The following is a 24555-nucleotide window of genomic DNA, read 5'->3' on the forward strand; positions in this document are numbered from 1 at the left end:
GGCCGATTGAACACTCTAAATTGTCCCTAGGTATGAATGTGAGCGCGGATGGTTGTTCGTCAGAGTGTGCCCTGCGATTGGCTGGCAACCAGTTCAGGGTGTCCCCTGCCTACTGCCCAAAGATAGCTGGGATAGGCTCCAGCGCCCCCCTAGTGAGGAGAAGCGGTACAGAAGATGGATGGATGGATGTATATATATATATATATATATATATATATATATGTATATATATATATATATATATACATATATATATATATACATCAGGCCTGCACGATATGCGGTTTGAACATCGCAATTGCAATGTGCGCATGCGCAATAGCCACATCGTAGGACGTGCAATGTTTCTTTTATTTTTAGAACACCAAAACTTTTTTTTTCATAAAAGCAGCACTCTACATTATGCTTTACATTGTTGAGACTATACAGACCGTCTTGCTCACGCCCCCTACTAATTAGTCAATTGCAACTTCCCCAAAAATCGCAATGTCATTTTTTTCCAATATCGTGCAGCCCTAATATATATATATATATATATATATATATATATATATATATATATATATATACATATATATATATATATATATATATATATATATATATATATATGTATATATATATATATATAAATTAGGCCTGTCAACAATAATGCGTTAACTCCTGTGATTAATTTGGAAATATTGACCCGTTAAAATAAAAATAACGCAAATTTAAAATAAATTTGATCGCAACTTAATCCCGTAGTCTCCCTTCCTGGATTTTTATTTCCCGGAAGTGAAATGCAGAGAAAAATGCCGCCATACACAAAGGTGTGAACCAGGTCTGCTTGATGGCAAATTCCTTGCGAAATGCGCTATATAAATAAAGTCGTATTGTATTGTATTTTGAAAATCTGGGAAGGGAGACTACGGGAAGTCAAATCGCTGCGGTTGCAAAATTGGAGAAAGAAATGTTAATACCGAATCTATTGAAAGATTGAAAAAAAAGTGAATGTTGTGTCATTTCCCTTTCACGAACGAGTCAGTGATTGAAGGTGTTGTACTGCCATTATCATTTTACCATTACAGCTGCAACATTTTTGGAAACAATAACAACAATAATAACACAAATGGAGGAATTTGAATTAATGCAAATTACTGCAACATGAGTGAGTGAGCATTTTTTTGTTTTACTCACTCCTTCCGTGGCTTTGGGAATCGTTAAGGTATACGGAGAGAAAAGATGGACACATATGATTATGAAACTTTATATAAATACATCATATAAATACACAATCTTGCAGCCCGAGTCAAGCAAGACATTGTTGCAACTTCAGTAGGAGAAACGTAAACATTGCGCTCCTGTTGTGTCACAAGACAGACAGCGGAAGCCAAAACTTTCCCGCTATTTTGGCTTCAATGACTACCCATCTGTGAATAAAAAAACATTTTACATTATTTACCTTATTAAATTGTTGACCAAATGGTACATACATAATTGTAAATATACTCATTAGAGAGCTAATTTTTTAATTTTTTAAAGTTTGTAAATGAAGTCAAGCAATATATATGAAAAATCCAGGATGCTTAGGGAGAATGAGGCTTGGATCGGGCAGGGGGAACATTTCACAATTACAAGTTCGGCTAAACTCTAGTCAAAAAATGTTGTATAACAAATGCCCCTGGGGTGGCTCACTTCCTTTTCACAACTTCCTCCTGGGGCTAATGCTCGTTAACAAAACGATAGTGCAGCTTACCCAAACCTTTTATTACTATTACTTTTTTTTTTTTTCTACTCTTCGCATGTAGGACACTTTGACAGGGAGGCTCATTGTGCACATAGACACTGACAATAAGCTTCACCTGTATAGTTCTCCTTTGTACCACACATTTCACTTCATTTTCATTTCTTTCTTTACTTCTCTTCCTTTCTTTCGTTCTTTCTATATTGTTGTGCATGTAATCATACATACCTCCTTTCCTACATATTTTCTTGCCCGGTTTTCTTGCACATTCCTTGGAAATTCTTTTGACTGTAAAATGAATAAAAGACTAAAAAATAACATGTGGCCGCAGGACACACATTACAAAAGTGTTGGCATGCATGCACACCCCCACTCACACACACACGCACCCCCACACACACACACAAACTGATTAAATGAAATTGTAATTTGAAAAATAAGTGTGGGGGAAAATGAATAACAGTTGGTCATCCAATCTTGTTTATGAAATACAGCCATGGTTAAGGGGCTGTATTTGTTTAGTGGCTCGAAACAGAAAAAAGGTGGTACAAAAGGTCAAATATTTAAGAGAGGTGAATGTGGACAGAGCTATTTCACAGGTTACTCGGGTTCTTTGTAAGCCAGGATTTTTGGAGTCATTCAGTTTTTCTGTCAAAATTCCATGATTGATAAGACACTTCTTAAAATTTGTTTACACTATAGTGGTGTTTCTACGCTTTAATGACTTAAAATGGGTCAGCCTGCAGTAAAAAACAAAACAAAACATTTTTGTTATATTTAAAAACTGTTTATATGACCTGACAGTAGAACATTTAAAATTATCTTGGGAAAAATCTTCCCTCTCTCATCCCATTTTAGGCCTCCAAAGTCTATTGCAATTATTTTAAAACAACAAGCATTGTCTATCAGAGACTGCTGAGACAGAATGCATGACTGAGGGGTGTTGTCAATCATTTGCAGTGCACACATGGGCACACGCTGCAGCCAGGCAGGGCAACCAGCTGTCTGAGTTCCCTTGGCCGGATTATTTATCTCAGATTAGCAACAAAGTTAAAAAAGAGGGATTAAGACAATTTTCAAGAAAAAAACAAGGGGAACAACACAGCACGGCCTCATGAATTGAGTCATGCTGGCAATGTAGCAACGGTGAGTAAGATGCTACATACTGTAGCTATTCACTGTACCTGTTTTTACTGTGCAGTTTTCAGTTAGAGAGGGGCGTGGGTTTGGTCGGAGACTGGACCTCAGTTGAGCCAGCAACGAAATATTTACTCTGCAATTTGGCTTTTTCCTTAGGCTTTTTGTTGTTTTTTGCTTTGTTTTTTTTCTGAAAGAAGTCCACACTTGGATCTGTGAAGTTTGTTTGCAGCCTGCAGATCGTTGTGTTAGTTGAATTCTGTTTTTCTTGTTTTGTGAAATGACAGAGAATTTGAGAAAGAAAGAAAACCAACATCCATTAGAAGCTTCTGTGAAGTTAGTGGACAAATTTAAAGTTCTCGAAGTGTACTTTTGCTCAGCATTGTCAAAGGCTTAAGTGCCATGCCCATTCATGTGATCAGTCTGTAGCCATGTGGATGACTGAGCAGAAAAGTTGGTTCTGTTGAGTAACTTGTTTCTGATTTAAAAGTAGGAGGTTTTTAATTCCTGTTTTTGTAGTCATTTTGAGCGTTTTTTCTCTTCATTCAACTTTTCAGTTACTTTAACCTTTTCAATTGATGCTGCTAGACAAGATTGCTAACATTTGGACTGCTACATAGCCTCTCACACAGGCTGCAATCTATCAGCCATATTCATAGAAAAAAAAGTGGGGTTATAAAAGTGGTAACTAATTACAGTAATTATGATTGACACGGACATGATGACACTTATGGCTGAATTCATTTTATAATTGAAAATGACAAAATTGTGAGAGGCATATCAGCAATCCAAAGCTCATCACCCATCCTTATTCATCATCAAAGTGTTAAGATAATAATAATATTAATAATAATAATAACTAGAGAAAGCTATTTCTGGACAAATTGTGTGTGAAGGCTGAGGAGTTGAAGCCATCTGGGTGGAAGGATGTGGAATGATATTGAATGATTTTGAAACATAGAGAATGAAATTGAATAAGTTTGAATCATAGAGAATAGAATTGAATGAGAATGTGGAATGATAGTGAATGATGGAAGGTGGAAGGATGTTGAATGATAGTGAATGATGTTGAATGACACTAAATGGAAATGAATATGAATAAATTGATTGAGATAATATTAAAATGTAAAATGGTGATAATGTGAAAGCATTGTGTCAATTTAAAAAAAAAAAAAGAAGTTCCATGGACTGGACTTGAACGACCTGCCGGGTGGGAAACGAGTGCTTAACCTCTGAACCACACAAGGATGTATAGGTACAATGAATGGGAAAAGATATCTTTGAAACAGGAATACATTAAGTGAAGAATGTGAGAGAGAAAAAAGTAATGTGAAATGACTGAAATAAATGTTTTGAATTTCTAACTGAAACCATGTACACGTCAATTGTAAAGATCCATTTGGAATGGACGAATGGATGAATTTCTGACACTCAAATTGAGTGAATCAAGTGAATCCGTTCAAATTCCGTCATTTCCGGTTCACTTCCGGTCGATTTACATCACTTCCGGTTCACTTCCTGTCGAATTGCGTCATTTCCGGTTCACGTTGGGGCGAATTAAATCACTTCCGGTTCACTTCCTGTCGATTTTCATCACTTCCGGCCGGATTCAATCACTTCCGGTTCACTCCCGGTCGTTTTACGTCACTTCTGGCTCACTTCCGGTTGATTTACGTCATTTCCGGTTCATTTTCAGTCAAATTACATCACTTCCTGTTGACTCACGGTCGTATTACGTCACTTCCGATTCACTTCCAGTCGAATTACATCACTTCCGGTTCACTTACATCACTTCCGGTTAACTTCCTGTTTCATGACGTCACGTCTTGAATTTTAAACTGGAAGCATGTAAATGTGAAATGTTAAATGTTTAATTGGACATGAATGGGGATTTGTGGGGTAAAACGTGAAATGGGAATGCATGAATAGAGTGAATGACATGAATTATGTGAAAGGAGTTCCAGGAATGTGAAATGAATGACCTGAATGGGTTAAATTTTAATTTTGAAGCATTTAATAGTGAAATGTTGAATCTTCCATTGGAAATGAATGGGGTTTTTGGGGTTGAATAAAGTGAAATGGTGAATTATGGGAAATAGGTGAAGACATGAAAAATGGAAGCCTACGAGGCGTGAATTTTTGGAATAGAACAAAGTTGTTACGGTGAAAATCGGATGAAAACTGTGGAAGTAGTTACGCGCCGAAAAAAGGCGAGGAATAAAAGAGAAACTATAATAAAGTCGAAAGGTGTAGAATAACATATGTGTGAAGGTCTCAGCCTTCACACAATTATAAGATCATTGACTGCACATTTTTCTTGAAATTTAAACGGGTGAAACGAGGATTCTTTTCTGTGTCGGGTGCCTGTTTATTTGGTGTGCATGGTCATGGCCATGGTCAACTATTGATCATGATGTGTAGGATGGTAACACATTCCCAACAAGTTTAAAACACCAACTTTAGATTAAAATTTTACCAATTATTATATATATAATTTGACACACTGCCTTGGCACACTTTTATTTTGAAATTGTTCCTTTAGTGTCTGATGCCTTGGCGGCTGACTTGACTTTTCTGACCACTGTTGCCACCAACATCAACACTTCTTCATCCTGCAGTCAGGCTGTCACAAGAATTAACGGCTAATGGTGAGCACTTAGCTGCTCAGCGAGTGCCCAATTTAGGCTGGAAAGAGGTGTCTGACTACTCTCTAAGGCAGTTTAACAGGCAAGAATGACTCTCCACTTTGATCCTAACAGCCTCACACAGTTGCATTTCCACTGAACAATTGTTAACCAGGCCCACCCGTGCTGTTTTATCCGGCAAACTTGCTACTGTGGCTCTGACATACTTTGACCCATATTAATGTCCACTTTATATATATATATATATATATATATATATATATCATGATCATTCGTTATTAAATGACGGGTTACCTTCTCGTATGCATTCATAATTGTTCTTTAACCAATTTATTCAATTATTCTATACAATTTTCAGTGAGTTATCCGAATACAAAAATATTCGATGGCTGCAGCAATATAGCAATAAACAAACAAAAAAACAAATTGTTGCTGATGGAAAAGGGAGGCAGAGAGATGGTCAAGGAAAAATAAATTTCAAATGTTATTTCCAAACACACAGTTCTATACTAAATGCATGCTTATTGAACATGCTCACATGTCATGCGATCTACTAGAGAAAGACAAAGAAACAAGATTGCAATAATACAGACAAAATATTACAGTCACTTAGAACTCTTAGGCAGATTGCAGATTTATTTTACAGACACCCTCTATAATCCTTTCAAACATGTCTCCTTTAGTCAATTGACTAACTCACCATCTTCCGTGGGCACATAGATGTTAAGGTAGAGGCAGTCCTCACTCTGGTCCTGGACGTATGATGATACAACGTCAATACTGTTGGTGAACCACACTGGCAGCATCACATCAGGAAGGTGGCCCTCCACAATGTTCTGCGGGCACACTGGGGCAAAGTGTGTTGCATTGCGGATATCCGGCCATGGCACTAATTGCTCAGGTGGCTGAAAGCGGTGCTCGCCTGTGGGTGGGGCTGCAAATGGGACACCAAGAAACTGTACAACTGGGCCCAAGATCTCATTGTTCAACTCCTTCTTGATTCCACGGAGCTTTCCATTGGGGGTAGTAACCACTGGGTCATTTTCATAAATTTTCTCAGCCTTCACAGCACACATGTGCATTAGCAATATACCCAGCCATAGAAAGGACAACAATTTACCAGTGCTTGTGTGACACTCCAAACCAATGTACCGCATTTTCTTGCTGCACATATAAGAATTTAAATATAGTCCAAGTAGTAAGATGGGTAAGATGATAGTTGACAACTCAGAAAACCAAAAGAGACTGTTTAATCCAGGCCCTGCAGAAAAAAAGTAAAGTGCAACAATTAGTAACCACATGAAAATAAGGGGAGAAGGGGGGGTTCACGTGATTATTATTTTTTGTCAGAACCAGATTTATAATTCTGAATGAAAATATTACAAATATTTATTTCAATCACAAATGTCTTGACATGAACAATTATAAACAATGTACATTGACTGACAGTCCACACCAAGGGTAATTATATTGCAAGACCTGATTTACGATGGACGACGATGGCAAACGATGATTAAAAATTCAGTTTCATTGTGTACTTTTTTATATTGATATTTTGTTGTGCTGAGGAAATGTTTGAATGAATGAATGAATAAATGTCATTGACAACAGAACAGGCAGAAATCGACCCATATAAAAGACCAAAAGAGGGAGACAAGACATAAGAGCCTGTTGGTACTCGCGTTTCAGCGACCCGAGTTCTGAGTTGGGAAGGAAGACAATCGCAGGGAACACAGAGACAAACAACCACCCGCACTCACACATACCTTGGGGCAATTTAGAGTGTCCAATCAACCTGCCATGGATATTTTTTGGAATGTGGGAGAAAACCGGAGTAACCGAAGGGAACTCACACAGACACGGGGAGAACATGCAAACTCCACAGAGGAAGGCCAGAGCCGGAATCGAACCCACCACCTCTACACTGTGAGGCCATCGTGCCAACCAGTCACCCACCGTGCCGCCCCGCGCAAGTTCCAAAATCTGTAAATGTGTGACTTCGATGAACGCTCTGTTGACGGTCTGGGAGCATTTCCTGCCCACACGCTGCTGATATACAAGAAAGACAAATGTAACAGCATGCAAATGTTCAAGTGGAAGGGTGTGCATAAAAGAGGATGCAAAAGACACGCCCTGACTGCTGAGCCCTGTTCGAGGTGTGGCTCAACCTAAATGTTTGACACTGGCCACACGAATTCTCAACATCTAAGTGACTTCTTTTTTCTTTTATTTCTGTTAAACCATTTCCTTGGTGGCTTGACGATGAAACACCTTATTTCACATTGAAAATTACAAACTATCAACTGACTGAAACCCAAATACTAACCTCAACCATACAGGGAGTGTACCCTTTGTTTGGGATATGTGGTACGACACATTCCACTCATTTCTTAGTAGGAGACCTCTTTTGACCACAACTTTTGAATCCAATTGTCATGTTCTGTGACTAACTTGTGTTTTTCCAGTCCCTGGGCCTGGTAGATGGGCGGAGCCTCCAGTGCACACCTGCTTGTCATCCCAATCAGCTGGGTATAAAGGTGCTGGAGAAGTGGGAGTTAGACCCCGGAATATCGTTGCTGCTTGCCTAGTTTCTTAGTCAATCATGTGCTTTTGTCGTCACCACGTAACCTTGTCTCCCGTCCGGTTTTAGTATTTCTTGTCTTCGATACATTTGTTTGTCCTCGCTTGTGAAGTTAGGACTTATTTGTGTTTTGTTTTTAGTCACCTGTCATTCTCCCAATCGGGCTGAGTTCTTTTGTTAGTTGTTCACTGTGCTTCCGTTACATTCATTTCCGTTAGCATTTGTTGTCACTTGTTCCGGTGTCTAGCTTCCACCCTGCACTGGCGATCCGCTTGCGTTAGTTTTGTAAGCGCATTACCATTATGCTGATGTTGTAGTTTTGGTTACTTTGCATTTATCCTTGCTCTCGTTTCAAGAAAGTTCTATTTGCTCACAACTGTTTTTGGCTCTGCTTTGGGGTTCAAAATTCTGTGCGCACAACTTGACACCAATGGCCGAGACACTCAGAACCAACATCAACTACACGCGAGACAAACATTTGTGGCTCTACATCCCTCTGTTGACCGCCCAAAAAATTTAAAATGAAAACAGCAAATGTTATGCCAATATATAAAAATGGAGATAAACATCTACTCACAAACAACAGACCACTATCACTGTTGCCACAGTTCTCAAATATTCTAGAAATGTTTTTGCCAAGCAGACTCGACAACTTTATCGAAAAGCATAATCAAAAGTGAGAATCAATCGAGAGAAAAGATCCACCTCTGTGGCAGAAATGGAGCTTGTGGATGACATCACTACTAGTATAGATAAAAAAGAATTTACTCTCGGGATTTTCATTGACTTAAAAAAAGCCTTTGACACCATAGATCAGGGGTGTCTATTTCCAGACCAGCCACACACCTGATTCAAATGAGCAGGATACTAAGCAGGCTTCTTCAGAGCTTGCAGATGAGCTGATCATTTGAATTAGATGGGTTGTAACCGGGAAAGATTGAAAGCATGCAGGAAAGCGACCCCCCAGGACTGGATCTTGACACCCCTGCCAGAGATCATAATATCCATCCATCCATTTTCTGCCGCTCATCCGGGGTGGGGTCGCGGAGGCAGCAGCTTCAGCAGGGGAACCCAGACTTCCCTCTCCCCAGCCACGTCTTTCAGCTCTTCCGGAGGGATCCCCAGGCATTCCCAGGCCAGCCAGGAGACATAGGCCGTGTCCAAATTAACAGGCTGCGACCTCAGAAGGCCTGTTCGCAGGCTGGGTCCTCCGAAGCCGAACAAGGCTCCTCCTCGTGTAGCCTGAATGGACCGCATAACCCGTGGTGAATTTGGACAGGCTCAATATCTACGTACAAATTAATTGGCAGCGTCCTTCGATGTCCAATATGGCGACCAGAAGACGTCACTTCTGGTGCGACAAGACCTCTTACGCAGTTGTCCAGATTTACGCAGCCTCCGAGAACTAGCCTTTCAAATCTGGCCTCGTTTCCATGGAGTTTCCATGGAGACGGGCCCTGAGTAAAGGCTATGCAACCTTCGTAGCCTTAAATGCCTCGCTCTTCTTCTACTTCGTTCTACACTCTTCCTCTACAAAAAAAACAAACGAAGCTGCGTACGTGTTCCACCTCATCGGAGTGCACTTTCAGATGTAAGTTATTTGTATGTAATTTTAAAACATCACTCATAAGAAATATTGGGCAGCAATGGTTGGATATTTAGCTCCAGATTAAGATAACTTTATCAGTCATCGGCCAAATATAACTAAGGTCGTTCTGGTAACTCTTGCATAGAAGGTATGGCTGAAACATTTGAATCGTCATAATTCTGCACATTAGCATTATTTTATTTAATCTTTCCCTTATGTTTTAGGGAGCAAGGAGATGACCGCACGGTCGATCAAGCTGCGAGGGGAATCGTATATACGGCAGCCTCTTTACGGTGGCCAAGTTCTCCACAGCCAGTGCATGGTGTAAAAAAGTTAATATCGGGAAAAAACATTTGACGGGTTATTGTCTTATCTATTTCCATCGACTTACTCAAGATGCGCGAATTCAATGGTTCCTAATTTTTCTTGGGTTGTGTACCCGTGTCGTACCTCGGGTACCCCCCTGACTCTTATGTGTTGATTATTCACTAAATGTATGTAACAGAACTGTTCATTAATTATTATTTTCTCTACCTTAACATGATGATTTGTACGGCTATATATATATATATATATATATATATATATGGATATATATATATATATATATATGGATATATATATATATATATGGATATATATATATATATGGATATATATATATATATATATATATATATATATATATATATGGATATATATATATATATGGATATATATATATATATATGGATATATATATATATATATGGATATATATATATATATATATATGGATATATATATATATATATATATATGGATATATATATATATATGGATATATATATATATATATATATATGGATATATATATATATATATATATGGATATATATATATATATATATGGATATATATATATATATATATATATGGATATATATATATATATATATATATGGATATATATATATATATATATATATATGGATATATATATATATATATATATATATATATATATATATGTGTAGAGAGAGAGAGAGATCTTTGGTACCAAATGAGAAAAAGTTAATAATCTTTGGCACCAGTCAAATTAAACACCAGTTCAAGATTATTGTCGACTCTATTGAAATAAAAAGAGTAAATTAAATGACATTTCTTGCCGTTGTTATAGATGCAAAATTATGCTGGAAATCACAAATAAAAAATGTGAAAAGTGAACAATCTAAAACTACAGGTATCCTTTATAAAATGAAGGACCTCCTAAAAAGGAAACATTATACACGTTATATTGTTCATTATTACTGCCATACCTGACCTATTGCTTGGAGACATGGGGAAATATATATCAAACAAATACACAGTCCATCCATCCATCCATTTTCTGCCGCTTATCATGGGTCAGACTGCGGAGGCAGCAGCTTCAGCAGGGACGCCTAGACATCTCTTCCAGCTCTTCCGGAGGGATCCTCAGGTGTTCCCAGACCAGCCGGGAGACATAGTCCCTCCAGCGTGTCCTGGGTCGTGCTCGGGGTCACCTGCCGTTGAGACACCCCACCAGGGAGGCGTTCAGGAGGCATCATAATCAGATGCCCGGGCCACCTCATCTGGCTCTTCTCAACGTGGAGGAGCAGCGGCTCGACTCTGAGTCCCTCTCGGATGACAGAGCTCCTCACCCTATCTCTAAGGGAGAGCCCGGACACCCTGCGGAGGAAACTCATTTCGGGCGCTTGTACCCGAGATCTTGTTCTTTCGGTCATGACCCATAGCTCGTGACCATAGGTGAGGAAAGGAATGTAGATCGACTGATAAATCGAGAGCTTTGCCTTTTGGCTCAGCTCCTTCACCACGACAGACCGATACAGCATCCGCATCACAGCAAACCTTGCACCTATCCGCCCGTCGATCTCGGGCTCCATCCTCACTCGTGAACAAGACCCCAATATACTTAAACCCCTCCACATGGGGAATGATCTCGTCCCCGACAGGAGAGAGCACTCCACCCTTTTCTGACTGAGGACCATGGTCTCAGATTTGGAGGTGCTGATCTTGATCCCAACCATTTCACGCTTAGTTGCGAACTGCTCCAGTGAGTTGGAGATCACAGCTTGAAGAAGCCAGCAGTACCACACCATCAGTAAAAAGCAGAGTGCAATACTGAGGCCACCAAACCGGACCCCCACATTGCCTTGGCAGCGCCTAGAAATTCTGTCCATAAAAATTAGGAACAGAATCATAAGGGCAGCCTTGATGGAGTCCAACCCTCACTGGAAACAAATTCGACTTACTGCCGGCAATGTGGACCAAATTCGGACATTGGTGGTACAGGGACTGAACAGCCCGAATTAGTACACAATAACCCCTTATGACAACAAAAATATTTGGACCGCGATTTCCCTTGCCGGACGTGGGTCATCGGCAGTGTTGCTTTCATCAACGATGTCAATGACGAAAATATTTTGTCAACGCTCCTTTTTTTCATGCCAATAACGACACGATGACGAGCTAAATGAGGTTCTTGATGATGAAAACATGACGTGACGTATCATGAATTTTCGTTGACGAGACGGGACGAAATTGTTAGCGTGTGGTTCGTCAGACGCTCCAAATATATGGCATCCCTTCCCATTGTACATGTAATCTGTCTTTCAAAAAATGCATTGCTGGTCTATCCGTTGTTTGGGCACGCAGTGCGCATGCGCCACACACACACCTGTACACGAACAAGGTCTGCGGCCATTCGGCACAGCTCACACACACCGACACGCTTTCCTTTGCCGGACAATGGCGACAGTGACACTCGCTAGGCTACTTCGTTTTGATAACAGCAAGATGGTACAAGTAAACAAGACATATGTTTGGTAGAGTTTGGAGTTGTGCTACTGTATTAGAACAAGTCTATGTTGTCAAACGTTTTTTATTTTATGGTGCTTTAAGTAAAATAAAGCCACAACAGTTGCTAAATAAAATGTTTGGTTCTCTGCTTATTTTGGAGAAATGAGCATTGATTCCACTGTTACCACTTGTATCTGTTTGTAATGCATAATTCTTAATATTCCATCAGATAGTCTATGCTATTGGGTGGAAACCTCGTATGCCTATTTTGAACTAAAATGGACTAAAACCTTTTTGAGTTTTTGTCGAATACATTTACGAAAACTAGACTAAAACTTTTTTTTGGCGCTTTCCGTCGACTAAAACTATCACAATAGGAATGACTAAATGTGACGAAAACTATTAAGTATTTTTGTCCAAATGACTAAGACCAAGACTAAATCTAAAATGCCTGCCAAAAACAACACTGGTCACCGGGGCCACCCTCTGAAGCCAGGCCTGGAGGTGGGGCTCGTTGGGGAGCACCTGGTGGCCAGGCCTGCAACTCTGTCACCGTATTCAGAAAATGTTCTAAATTAAACAAGGTTGCTGTTATAACCTAAGGGGCCTTTACGTTGGAAAAGTGCCTGTAAAAAAAATTAAGATAAGAACTAATGTAAAGCAAATGCGTGTCTCTGTGAAAGGTGTCAATCTATGGAATAATTATGCTAATGAATTGAGAAGGTATGAATCACTTGTGGTGTTCAAAAGAAGGTTTGAAAATATTGTACAACAAAATTATATAAATCAAGGATAAATATGAAGAACATTTATATAAACATTTAATTATCATATGAACCTGGTACAGAAGTACATTTTCTACTATGGCATAATTCTTTGTATATAAATTATCTACCAGTGTAAAGGAAATAGTTTAGCAAAAATAAAAAAGAAGGCACTTAGAATCGAAGTGAGCAGCGTCAAACGTTTAGGTTGAGCCTTGCCTTGAACTGCACTCTGCAGCCATGGCTATGAGCAGTAGGGACCGGTTGGTTCTATAAATTTCACCAACAACGCTCGTGTTTGCGGTGCGCTCTTCTCATCAGGTACGTTTCTCCAAAGAGTACTACCACGAAATGTGCTTGCATTTTGTGCTCGGAAAATTATATGGGCAAGACTTAGTTGTGGCTGAAATTTCCTTTCATTAGTTATTATTTGGGGGCTTAATTTTATATTCTACGTGCGGTAATGCTAACTATTTTCCAACGTTAACTGGTTCAGATGTGTCCAGGCGATAGCGTCGAACGTACTTGGACGTTTCTTATGATTTTAAAGCCTTCTGTTTATCTTTGGTGTAAACACTCATTTTTTATATAAGCCAGCCATTGCACGGTGGGCATGCCTGTTAAATCGTCCATCCAGTGAGTGAGGCCGCAGGATTTGACAAATATTGTCCCATCAGTGAGTCAACTCAAAGTAACATTTACGGTGGTGGACATGGAGTTCATTTACATACACACTCAAATGACCATTTTTCGCATCCATTCCAAAGTAAGCAATCATCCATCCATTATCCTGGGCTTAGGCCTTGGTATCTCCAGCAGCATGTGGTCCGCAGACCTGAGGCAGCAGGCAGGTGCGTAGGGGTGGAGGACCTCTGAGAGATACACTGGGAGCCAGTGAAAGAAGCCAAGAATGGTGGTATGTGCTCCATCTTCCGAGGTCCAGTTAAAAGGGGAGCAACAGCATTTTGGACCAGTTGGAGGAGCTTGAGGGAGTACTGGCTGACTCCAAAATACAGTGCATTTCAGTAATCTCCCCTAGATGTAACAAAGGCAGGGATTACTGTTTCTTAGTGCTACTGGTAAACAATGGGCTTCACTTTAGTCAGCTGCCGAAGATGAAAAAAGCTGGATCGGACAACAGTACTGATTTGCCGATCTAATGTCCAATTCAAAACCCAAGTTTGAGGCTGTTGGCTTTAAGACAACATGGCAAGGGACCAAAGTCAACAGGGTTGAAAGTAAAAGGGCCACTGGGACCGAACACCATAACTTCTGTCTTCTTTTCGTTGAAAATCAAGAAATTAAGTGAAACTCAGGCTTTGATTTCCTTTAGACAGGACAAAAGTGGTCTCAGGGAGAGAGCGTCTTTTTTGCTCAGCGGGATCAAGGTTTGACTGTCATCATTAAAGCAATGGAAGGAAATACCATGTTTTCGTAGGATAGAACCTAGGGGCATTAAGTACAACGAAAACAGCAAGGATCCCAAAACAGAACCCTGTGGAACACCATACGACGGAGGGGCAGAGCGAGACTTAGCGCAACCTCTGCAAACACAAAAGGTACTGCCAGCCAAATAGGATCCAAACCACTCTGGAGCGCAGCCACTAATTGCCTACCTGATGCTGTAAACGAGCCAGAGGAATACTGTGGTCCACCGTGTCAAATGCTGCAGTGAGATCCAACAAGACAAAACGCATATAGTCCCCAGTATCATTTGCCAGGTGGATATCATCACAAATCCATATGCAGGGCTGACTCTGTTCTAAGTATCTTCTTGAAACCTTACTGGAAAACCTCAAGTCATTGTGTTCGTCAAAGAAAGATCTTACCTCATGTGAACTAACTTTTCCAGAATTTTAGAAATAAAAGGCATTCTGGAAATGGGTCTGCAATTCAACAGCACATCTTGATCAAGGCTAAGTTGCTTAAGCAGGGATTGCACCACAGCATGTTTAAAATGTTGGGGGACTACACTAGAAGACAGACTGAAATTTAAAAAAAGGCACCAGCCACAACGTGCTTCCTTTCTTGGTGATTGAGCATCCCCGCTGTGCTGCAATGAAAGGGAGGTTTACATCTTAATTATTTGTATGTGAAATAGCCTGTAACTTTAGGACTCTTGTTGCAAACACCAGGTAACACCTCGCTTCATTATCCCCAATGCTTTAGTGCAGGCATCACCAAATGGCGGACCGCGGTCCGGATCCGGACCGACAGATGGTTCGGACCTGACCCATGACCAATCTATGATGAATATTTTTCAGGGCGCATTCGCAAACGTTGACGCAGCAATTTTAGTTAATACGGAAAAGGTGTCACTGATTTGAGCCAATGAAATCTTTTGTTTACGATCCACTGCCAATTGCGCAGCAGACCGGAAGAGAGTGCTGCTGACAGTATGCCTTGCTAAAAAGTTAGCAAGGTCGATGCGTGTTGTTTTAAATGAATGGACGGAGAAATTTAGTTGCGTACTGGCTGCAGCCTATTCAAAACCAGTGTGCATCATATGCTCCGAAACCGTCGCAACATTGCAAATCGCCACTACGAAACAAAGCACCGCCCTTTTGTGCAAAGTTATCCGCTGAAGTTTGAGGTGAGCGCACGCAAAAACATCGAACTTTGAGTGCAGGGTAACAGATTTTTACATTTTCGTTTTACAGCCCAGCGGCATGCAAACGAATGTTCACTAAAAGTATCATGGATTTTAGGGAAACATAAAAAAACATTCAGTGATGGGGAAGTTGTGAAGGAGTGCTTAAATGCGGTTGCACAAACATAATTTAAAGGAAAACACAAAGCCCAGATGTGTGAAATAATCTACCAAATCCCAATGGCCCTGACTCCATTCCAACCCAGATTTAAGTCACTGGCAGGGCAGTCACAAACTCATTTTTCTCATTAAGAGAAGTTAAAAAAATATTCAAAAGGAAAGGTGGTGTCAAAGCTCATTTTGAATTAGTTTTTCATGAGGACAGCCATTATTATTGATTGTGTACTGAACATGTTGACCTGTTTTACTTGGATAATTAGGCTTTCCATTTTCTTTTAGGCTAATAACTCTTTGATTTAAGAAAAAAATGTAAAAGATCTTAACTCAATGCTGAGCACTTGATATATTTCTGCAGGAGATATGTTACTGTTTTTTCTGGAGCCAAATTTTCTTGATATTTTACTGTTTTTTCTGGAGCCACATTTTCTTGTATGTGAAATAAACGCCTTATATTTGTTTGACTGGCAAAAGTGTTTAATGGGAACATTGCTAAATATTTAGTATATGAGTGTGCTCTGTTGAAAATGACTAAATATTGAAACTATATAAAAATGTGAACAGAGGCTAGACATTAAGGGAAGTTGGACTTTGGTTTGGACTTTTTAATTGGAAGAAATTTTAGTCGTGGACCTCAGTGATTTTTAATTGAAAACCTCTGCTTTAGTGTATGTCACGGTTGACCTGGATCACTGCAGCTGCACATGTGCGCCCGAGATGAGCATACAGCTAGTAGGGAAAAGCGCAATACGAGGCAGCAGTTTCAACAGAAAAGCAATGCATCAAATATGCATAATACAATAAAATACAATACAATACAATTTATATAGTGCGTTTCACAACAGCTGGAGCTGTAACAAAGCACTTTCCATATGGCTATATATATAGGGTCACTGATGGTGTAGTGGTACACTTGCCCGAGTTATGTGTGGGCAGCGTGGGTTCAGTTCCCACTCAGTGGCGGTGTCTATGTCTGCCCTGTGACTGGCTGGCAACCAGTTCAGGGTGTAGTGCGCCTTTCGCCCATAGTCAGCTGGGATAGGCTCCAGCGCCCTCCCGCGACCCTGTACAGGATAAGCGGTGTGGATAATGACATGACATGACATATATATATATATATATATATGTGTGTTAGGGGTGCAACAATTCACGATTAGGTTCAGTTCGATACATTAGTTTCACGGTCCAATATTTTTTCGATACAATTTTTTTTAATTTATAGTTTATTGAAGCTTACATTTGTTTAAATTCAAAAGTGAACATTTTACATTTAATTAAATCAATTTTAGGAATACCTGACTCATTTTCTGCTATGCATACAAAAAAAATTTGCACCGTGAAAAAAAAAAGAATGTTGGACGAATACAAAATAAATTATCTGAGAAATGAACCATCTTATGTGGTGAATTCTAAGCAACAGATTACAGCATATTTGACAAATAAACAGCTCCTTAGAAAATAAAAATTAGACTATACTTATCTTGAAGTATATATTCAGCACCATTAACTTATTAAACAAAAACAGGACCATAAACTCTTGGGTTAAAGATATAGGCCAGGGGTGCTCACACTTTTTCAGCATGCGAGCTACTTATAAAATGACCAAGGCAAAATGATCTACCTACTATAAAAATGCACATTTTTACATACATTTTATATATAATATATATATATATATATATATATATATATATATGTCTAGGCGGCACGGTTGCCGACTGGTTAGCACGATGGCCTCACAGTGAGAGACAGCATCGGGCGTGGGTTCGATCCCGCTTCCGGCCATCCGGTGTGGAGTTTGCATGTTCTCCCCGTGCTTGCGTTGGTTTCCTCCGGGTACCCCGGTTTCCTCCCACATTCCAAAAACATGCATGGCAGGTCGATTGAACACTCTAAATTGCCCCAAGGTATGAGTGTGAGCGCGGATGGTTGTTCGTCTCTGTGTGCCCTGCAATTGGCTGGCAACCAGTTCAGGGTGTCCCCCGCCTACTGCCGGAAGATAGCTGCGATAGGCTCCAGCACCCCCTGCGACCCTAGTGAGGACAAGCGGTACCGATGATGTATGTATGTATGTATGTATAGATATATAGAGTGAGAGAGAGAGAGCGAGAGCGAGAGCGAGAGCGAGAGCGAGAGCGAGAGCGAGAGCGAGAGAGAGAGAGAGAGAGAGAGAGAGAGAGAGAGAGAGAGAGAGAGAGAGAGAGAGAGAGAGAGAGAGAGAGAGAGAGAGAGAGAGAGAGAGAGAGAGAGAGAGAGAGAGAGAGAGAGAGAGAATTTTTTGTACAATGTATGTAGATGTAGCCAATCTCTGTGGCAGCTTTCGCTTTTCAAGTAAGTTGTCTCTGACTGCTGCCCTGACAACTGGCTTTTTAATTCCTTCACCTTTCTCTTCTTCAGCTCGCTTTTCGGCGGAAAGTCTGTATCATATTTTCCATGAACAGTCCAAAAATCGCGCTCCACATTTCCCTTGCGATGGTAGACTGGCAGATGAGGCAAACGCACTTCGAAAATGTCATCGTGAAAAACAACTCCTCCTCCCATTCCGTATTAAAGTGATACGTTTTTGTCTTCTTACTTGGTCCAGCACTCCCACTCATGTTTAAACCCCCCTTAAGTTCAAGAGAATAAAACGAGGGCTTAAAATTGGAGGTAACCAACTCGCTAGCTTGTTAGTTGTGCTGCACTTAGCACCGTTGTTTGCGCATGCGTGGTGACCTATATGTCACAAAAAAAAAATCAGGTGTCATCTGACTGGGTGCCCTGTATCAATCACATGATGGATAATGATAGGCTGACGTCTATTTTTTAATGTCGTGCGATCTACCCATACTAATCGATGTTAAGAGCACCCCTGATATAGGCTATACATGGTATGTAAAATAATATTAAAATATTTATTATAACATTTATTTATTTTAAATATAAAATGTTTTGTAATGCATCTTTATCAGTCGAGTATACATAACAAAAACAATCTTTCTCAATAGTGTATTATTTGAAACATCGTTTTTTTTTATTTCAATTATTGTAACCCAAAACTCATCCAAATATAGCAAAAAATAAACACTTTATCCCTGAAATATTTTTTTTAAACCACTGTACTTTGTGTACACATAAAGATGTATTGGAGTGAATTGTACAACTCCAAAGTATTTTAAAATAAATAAAACAGGTATAGTTGTGAGACGTTAAGTATGGTGGAGTTTTTTCCAATTCAGGTATGGTTGTAGCCATGTTGCAACCGCTAGCGAGCTTCCCATGCAGTTTGGGCCAAAATTAATGTGGGAGGGGCAGTAACGCACAGTGAATGGGTCTGTTCTTGCCAATCCAGCGTAGAAAAAGGCAGAGTAGACAGCAATGCTCCTCATCGTCATAAAATTTTGTGAATTGTTCGATTCAGCGCGCACCGAACCGTGACCTGAACGATTCAATACAGATACACTTATTGTTGCACTCATATCGATATGTATCGCGATAGTCAGGTGATCGATATTAACTTCTTTTGCCTTTCCTTTCGGCTTTTCCCTTTAGGGGTCGCCACAGCGAATCAGTTGCCTCTATCTAACCCTGTCTTCTGCATCCTCTGCTCTCACCCCAACTGCCAGGCTGCCAGGATGGCCGAGTGGTCTAAGGCGCCGCGTTCAGGACCCAGTCTCCCCAGGAGGCCTGGGTTTGAATCTCGAATTTCCCCATTGTGGGACTAATAAAGGCATTATTATTTTTTATTATTTAACTACTTTCATGTCCTCTTTAACTACATCCATAGACCTCCTCTTCCTCGAGACCTCTTGCATGGCACGTGGAAACTCAGCATCCTTCGACCAATATAATCACAATCTCTTTTCTGGACATGTCCAAACCATCTCAGGCTGGCCCCTCTGAGTTTATATCCAAAGCCCCTAACATGTGCTGTCCCTCTGATGTACTTATTCCTGTACCTATCCATTTTGGTCACTCCCAAAGAGAACCTCAGCATCTTCATCTCTGCCACGTCCAGCTCAGCCTCCTGTCTTTTCTTCAGTGGCACTGTCTCAAGACCAGACAACATCACTGGTCTCACCACATTTCTATAAATCTTTCCTTTCATTATAGCTGAAACTCTTCTATCGCACATCACACCTGATACTTTTCTCCACCCGTTCCAGCAAGCCTGCTGCACAGGCTTCTTCACTTCTTTTCCCCACTCTACATTGCTTTGGACTGTAGACCCAAGATACTTAAACTCCTCCACCTTCTTGGTGTCTTCTCCCTGTAAGATCACTCTTCCTCTTCCTCTTCGGTCCCTCTCATTTACACACAGATACTCCGTCTTGCTACGGCTTCATTCTTCATTCCCGCCTTTCCATGACAAACCTCCACGCCTCCAGCTTCTCCTCCACCTGTTCCCTGCTCTCATTACAGATCACAATGTCATCTGCAAACATCATAGTCCACGGAGATTCCTGTCTAGCCTCCTAAGTCATTCTGTCCATGACCATAGCGAACAAGAAGGGACTCAAAGCTGATCCCTGATGTAGTCCCACCTTCACCTTGAACTCCTCCGTCACACCTACAGCACACCTCACCACTGTCTTACAGTCCTCATACATGTCCTGCACCACTTGAACATACTTATTTGCCACTCCAGACCTCCTCATACAGAACCACAGTCCCTCTCTGGACACTCTGTCATAAGCTTTCTCCAAATCTACAAAGACACATTGCAGCTCCCTTTGACCTTCTCTGTACTTCTCTATCAGCCTCCTCAAAGCAAATATTGCATCTGCTGTACTCTTTTTTGGCATAAAGCCATACTGCTGCTCACAGATGTTCACCTCTACCCTCAGTCTAGATTTCACCACTCTTTCCCACAGCTTCATTGTGTGGCTCATCAGCTATTTTTCCTCTGTAGTTGCCACAGGTCTGCACACCTCCCTTGTTCTTAAAAATGGGCACCAGCACACTTCTCCTCCATTCCTCGGGCATCTTCTCACTGTCTCAGATTCTGTTGAACAACCCAGTCAGAAATTCTACTGCTATCTCTCCTAGACACTTCCATACCTCCACGGGTATATCATCAGGGCCAAATGCCTTTCCGCTCTTCATCCTCTTCTCACTTCATCCTTACTGATCTTTGCTACTTCCTGGTCCATAGCAGTCGCCTCTTCTTCTCTTCGTTCTCTCTCATTTTCCTCATTCATCAACTCTTCAAAATAGTCTTTCCATCTTCCCATGACACTACTGGCATCTGTCAACACACTTCCATCCCTATCCTTTATTACCCTAACCTGCTGCACGTCCTTCCCATCTCTGTCTCTCTGCCTTGCCAACCTGTATAAATCGGTCTCTCCCTCCTTACTGTCCAGCCTCGCATACAAGTCATCGTAAGACCCTTGTTTGGCCACTTCCACTTTCACCTTCCGCAGCATGTCCCTCTATTCCTCTCTACTTTCTTCAGTCCCCTCACTGTCCTACTTCTTCTTAGCTAACCTCTTTCTCTGGATCCATTTCTGCACCTCCTCATTCCACCACCAAGTCTTCTTATCTCCTTTCCTTCAAGATGACACACCAATAACTTTACTTCCTGTCACCCTGATCACATTTGCTGTTCTTGTCCACTCATCTGGATACCTCCTGACCATCAAGAGCCCATCTCAACTCCTTCCTGAAGGTCATACAACACGCTTCCCCTTTGAACTTTCACCATTGTATTCTCTGCTTTGCCTTTGCCCTCTTTATTGTTTTCACCACCAGAGTCATCCTACACACTATCATCCTATGCTGTCTGGCTACACACTCATCTACCACTAATTTTCAGTCGCTGATCTTCTTCAGATTACAACGTCTACACAAGATGTAGTCTAGCTATGTACTCCTACCTCCACTCTTGTAGGTCACCCTGTGTTCCTGCCTCTTTTGGAAGAACAGCCATTTCCATCCTTTTTGGAAAGTCAACCACCATCTGTCCTTCTGCGTTCCTCTCCTGGATACCAAACCTGCGCATCACCTCCTCATCACCACTGTTTCCTGCCCCAACATGTCCATTGAAGTCTGCTCCAATGACAACTCTCTCATTTCTTGGGATGCTCTCAATCATTTCATCAAAGTCCAACCAAAAGTTCTCCTTCTCCTCCAGCTCACAACTTACCTGTGGCGCACACCCACTAACAGCATTGATCATCACCGTGATAGCAACTTGAACCCTGCTCCTAAACTTCTAGCTTTGCTCCCTTTCCACCTGGTCTCCTGAATACATAGTACGTCCACTTTCCTCCTCTGCATCATGTCAACCAGCTTTCGACCTTTCCCCGTCATAGTTCCTACATTCATAGTCCCTACTCTCAGTCTTAGGCTCTTTGTGTTCCTCTTATCTTTCTTCTTTTGAGCACATCTTCCTCCTCTCCCTCGACCAACAGTAGTCCAATTTCCACCAGCGCCCTGTAGGTCAGCAGCGCCGGTGGCGCTCGTTGTTAACCCGGGCCTCGACCAATCCGGTCTGGCAGTCATATATTTGATTCACATGTTTGATTTGGCTAACGTTTTACGTCGGATGCCCTTCCTGACACAACCCTGTGTATTTATCCGGGCTTGGGACCGGCATTAAGAAGACACTGGCTTGTGCCCCCTTACGGCTACATTCGATATCAATAGAAAATGGTTTCGATAAATTATCGATCTAATAAAGTGAAACAATGGAGCAGAATATTCATCGTAAGTAGAGGTGGGGGGAAATTCCAATTTTTAGATGCATCGTGATTCAGACATGGACCAACCACAATCAATTCACTAACGTCGAAATTTTGATTATTCAAATATGTTAATTGAAGAAATACATAATGTTCAAAATAATGCAGAACTAAGAAGCGCAGCTACCGCAATTTCCGGGACGCACACGCACTGAGGAAAACAAACATGGATTACTGCCATCCACCTCATTGTGAGGTCCAAAATGCTTCTTATTTAAAAGCAGATGTATGGAATCACAACAGTGGATGAGAACTGGACAAGTGCCACGCTAAGATAAAATACTTTGGTAACACAACAAACATGAGTAATCATGTTAAGTCAATTCCACCCTACGGAGTCTGAGAGACGGCTGGCTGTTGTTGCTACAAGTGGTGCTACCGATCAGAGAACAAGCAAGAAAGCAATTTGAAAACTTCCAAGATCATTGGAAAAGGCGACGCGAGTTACGAAGGCCATCTTGGCAATTAATGACAAGTTTTGGGCGTCCCTTTTCTGTTGTGGAAAACAAGCTATTTCTAGCACTATTGTATACATTGGAGCCCAGGTACGCCGTAAAATTCCAACACTATTTTACTGACAAGGCGATGCCGACACTCAACAACCAAATCAAAACAGAAGTCATTGCCGTGCTGTCAAAGGCAAATGTGATCGGAGTGCGATCTAATTGTAAGAAGTATTTTTTTGGGGGGGCATTTTTTAAATTTCTATAAATGACTGGACAACACATTTCTTTCACATTAAATTCCAAATGTTCAGACAACCTTAAGTTTACTCAGATTTTTTCGTGAGTATGTCCAAATATGGTCAATTTTATTTAATTTTTTATCACAAATCAGTTCAAGTGGTCCGTTCACTTTGTCTTGCTCAAAGTCATAGCAATCAAATATAAGGCCAACGCAGCATCAAAAGGATGTGTGGAATGGGAAGGGAAGCTTGAAGCAGCTGAAAGAGCAGCTAAAGCAGCAACATTGGAACACAAAGCCCAACTGATAGAGTTAAAAGCACAGGAGACTAAAGCAACAACAACTCGGGAAGCTACTGAGGCTCGATAATGTCGCTAACATGCGAGCAATCATCAATAAACCTCTACAAATTGAGAGAAAAGTGGAGAACTGATGCAACTGTTTCCTTTGATTCTCAACAGAATCATACTAAAAAACCCAAGTTTAAAAATATAGTCGACTTCATCAACATGGAGGCTAAGATCTCACTACATCCACAGTGTGGGGGTTCGGTTATGGGGGGGCCTGGCGAGCTTCTCTGTTTACAGATCTCCGGCAGTCTCCCGACAGGCACGCCTCCGGCTGGAGAGGGCATTGGCTCCTGCGCACCTGCAGCTCGTCTACAGCAATCACCGCGGGATTTAAAGCTCAGCGCTGCCAGGAGCCAGACGCCGGATTATCCCGTGACCTACCGTGGTACCTGGCTCATGTCGTCGTCTGCCTCGCACTTGCCTGGTTTCCGTGACATGCTCTCCGCGTTAACCCCTGTCTGTCCTCGTTCTCCCCCCAGCCGTCCAGTGCCCGTCCGAGCCCGTTCCTCCGCTGCCAGCCGTCGAGCGCCTGACCGCCGCCCGCATCTCGGCCGTCCCCACGCCGCCTTCCTGCCGTTCTCCGCCTCCGCCTCCTCGCCGACGTCTTCACCGCCTCGCCGAGCTCCACGCCCGCGCTCGTCCCGCCACAGCGCCGGCCTGCCCTCCGCCCATCGCCCCCGCTGCTCCCTTGCTGGCGAGCTTCTCTCCGCTGCTGCAGGCGCACCTGTCCTGCCGCGCCGCTCCGCCACCAGCCTTCCTTCCCCGACT

The 24555-nt window shown here is 41.5% G+C and overlaps 1 protein-coding gene across 12 annotated transcripts in view; it reads right to left on the minus strand.

Annotated features, from left to right (window-relative positions):
- Nucleotides 1-24555, minus strand: part of nlgn1 (neuroligin 1) — a 342392-nt gene that overhangs the window by 299966 nt on the left and 17871 nt on the right. For 8 of the 12 annotated variants that reach the window (XM_088312255.1, XM_088312253.1, XM_088312252.1 and 5 more), the window contains exons 2-3: nt 6209-6769; nt 1955-2014 (exon numbers count right to left, since the gene is read on the minus strand). In XM_088312255.1, the coding sequence (XP_088168381.1) occupies nt 1955-2014; nt 6209-6680 (532 nt within the window). In that variant the 5' untranslated portion in view covers nt 6681-6769. The remainder of the gene's footprint in view (nt 1-1954; nt 2015-6208; nt 6770-24555) is intronic. The other 4 variants (XM_088312249.1, XM_088312254.1, XM_088312251.1 and 1 more) reach the window with 1 other exon arrangement.

Source organism: Idiotropiscis lumnitzeri, chromosome 13 (assembly GCF_059441095.1).
Source record: "Idiotropiscis lumnitzeri isolate Australia: NSW breed Sydney's pygmy pipehorse chromosome 13, RoL_Ilum_1.0, whole genome shotgun sequence".
Classification (NCBI taxonomy): Eukaryota; Metazoa; Chordata; class Actinopteri; order Syngnathiformes; family Syngnathidae; genus Idiotropiscis; species Idiotropiscis lumnitzeri.